Raw genomic sequence first — 1,917 nt, forward strand, 5'->3', positions numbered from 1 at the left:
ACCAGCCCCTGCCCCTGAGACCCCCCAGCCATGGGCACGGCAGCCTTGGCACGACCAGCCCATGCTGGGACACACCAGGATGGCTACCACCTCCTGCCCTGGGCACACTCTGTTGGAGCAGAGTCCTATCTTGTCCCTGGTGCCACTGGCATGCAGCGAGGTGTTAGTTGGGGTTTTGCTCTGGAGAGGCAAGAGGAAGGTTACGTCGGGGATTGGGGTTTGCTCTGTTAAAGCAGGGCGGCAAATAAAGCGGCGGCTGCTGCGGGCGATGTGAGAAGAAGCCCATACCTGGAAGTCGGAGGCGTGCTCCTTCTGCAGCCCCTCTTTGGTGGTGTCATGGCTGCTGGGGCTGGAGAAGGGGCAAGAGTCCGTGTGCTCCTTGCGGCCGCCGGTGAGGTGGTCCACCTTCCTCGCGAAGCAGCCCAGGTCCTGCTGCAGCACGCCCAGCCGCATGAGGAGCACATTCATCAGCTTGGCATCACTGGGGCTCTCACCACCGCTACCCACTGCCTCGCCCAGCAGCCCCCCAATGCACTCGTTGTCCAAGCATGCCTTCAGCCCAGAGGTGAAGCCGTTGGCATCCGAAATCAAGACGTCGATCGCTTTGCTGACGAGCGCCGCCTGGTCCCGGATGCCTAGCAAGGTCTCCAGGTCCTTGGCCTTGAGCAGCTTGGAGGGACCATCCAGGACCTTTCCACCACCAGGCACCCTGTCCTGCCCGTCGCCTTCGCTGCTGCCCATCCCATCCCTCCAGCCAGCGGTGGGGACGCACTGCGCCGAGTCGCCGGCCTCAGCATCAGTCTCCATCATGGGCCGGGTGGTCTGGCAGGAGGCGAGGTCGCAGCGCTGGAGGTTGGAGAGCAGGACGCGGTTCTCATACTGCAGTTTCTTCACCTTGCCGCTCAGCTCGCTGATTTGAACCTTGGCCGTGGCCAGCTCCTCCTGCGAGGGCTCACTGACCACCGAGCAGCTGTCCTCTGACAGCGTCATGTCCAGCTCGTGGTCTGACTTGTACTTGGACAGCTCGTTCAGGAGGAGCTTGTTCTGGTCCTCCAGCTCCAGCAGCGAGCGCCTCAACAGCTCGGCCTCCTCCTCCACGAACTGCAGGTGCCGGCGCAGCTCCACCACCGTGTCCCCCGCATCCCCGCAGCCTGAGACACCTGTCAGGAACCGCGTGTCCTGCCCTGGCAGCTCTCTGTCCCCCTGGCCCTTCATGTCATCCATCTCCGCCCGCAGCCCACGGTTTTCCACCTCCAGCTCCACGATCCTCCGGCTGAGGATGTTGGCTTCCTCCTCCACCAGCTTGAGGTGGACCTTCAGCTCGGCTTCCCGGGAATGAGGAGAGTCAGCCAGCTCCTCCACGGAGAGAGAGCTGTCGAGGTCCCCGTACAGGGACCTGTACTTCAGCAGCTCCTCCTTCATGCCGTCGTTCTCCTTGGCCAGCTTGGTCAGCTTCTTGCACATCAGGGCCGACTCCTCCTTGGCAAAGTGCAGCTGGCACTTCAGGTCTGCGCTGTCCTCCTGGGGACCGAGAGGGTGGGGGTGTTAGAAAAGGGCTCCCATGGTGGCTCTGAGTGAGCCCTGGGGACATGCCACCCTTCCATCCCGCTGATCCTGCAGCCCCCCACTCATGGAGGGGAAAAAAATTGGAGATCCATCCTGGAGGGAGAGCTCAGAGACAGAGCAGGATGCTTGGGTGAGGAGAAGACCCATGTCTCCAGCCCCCAGAGGGACATCAAGCCACTACTGGGGCTGCAGGGACTGACCCCAGTCCTGACACAGAGGAGGATGGGGAGGGAAAGCTGTCAGACTCTGCAGAGGAAAATAAAAGCCACCACCAAGGTTTCCTCCTGAAAGCTGGCAAGCGCTGAGATGACTGGCACTGCTGCTGCTGCAACCCCCCCCCCCCCCCGCCCA

The 1,917-nt window shown here is 62.5% G+C and overlaps 1 protein-coding gene across 1 annotated transcript in view; it reads right to left on the reverse strand.

Moving 5' to 3' along the window:
- Positions 1-1,917, reverse strand: part of SOGA1 (suppressor of glucose, autophagy associated 1) — a gene marked incomplete at its 3' end in the record, with an annotated part of 15,550 nt that overhangs the window by 6,651 nt on the left and 6,982 nt on the right. The window contains 1 exon segment of the mRNA XM_010186546.1: positions 289-1,521. Coding sequence (XP_010184848.1) covers positions 289-1,521 — 1,233 coding nt within the window.

Source organism: Mesitornis unicolor, unplaced genomic scaffold (assembly GCF_000695765.1).
Source record: "Mesitornis unicolor isolate BGI_N332 unplaced genomic scaffold, ASM69576v1 scaffold32316, whole genome shotgun sequence".
Taxonomy (NCBI): domain Eukaryota; kingdom Metazoa; phylum Chordata; class Aves; order Mesitornithiformes; family Mesitornithidae; genus Mesitornis; species Mesitornis unicolor.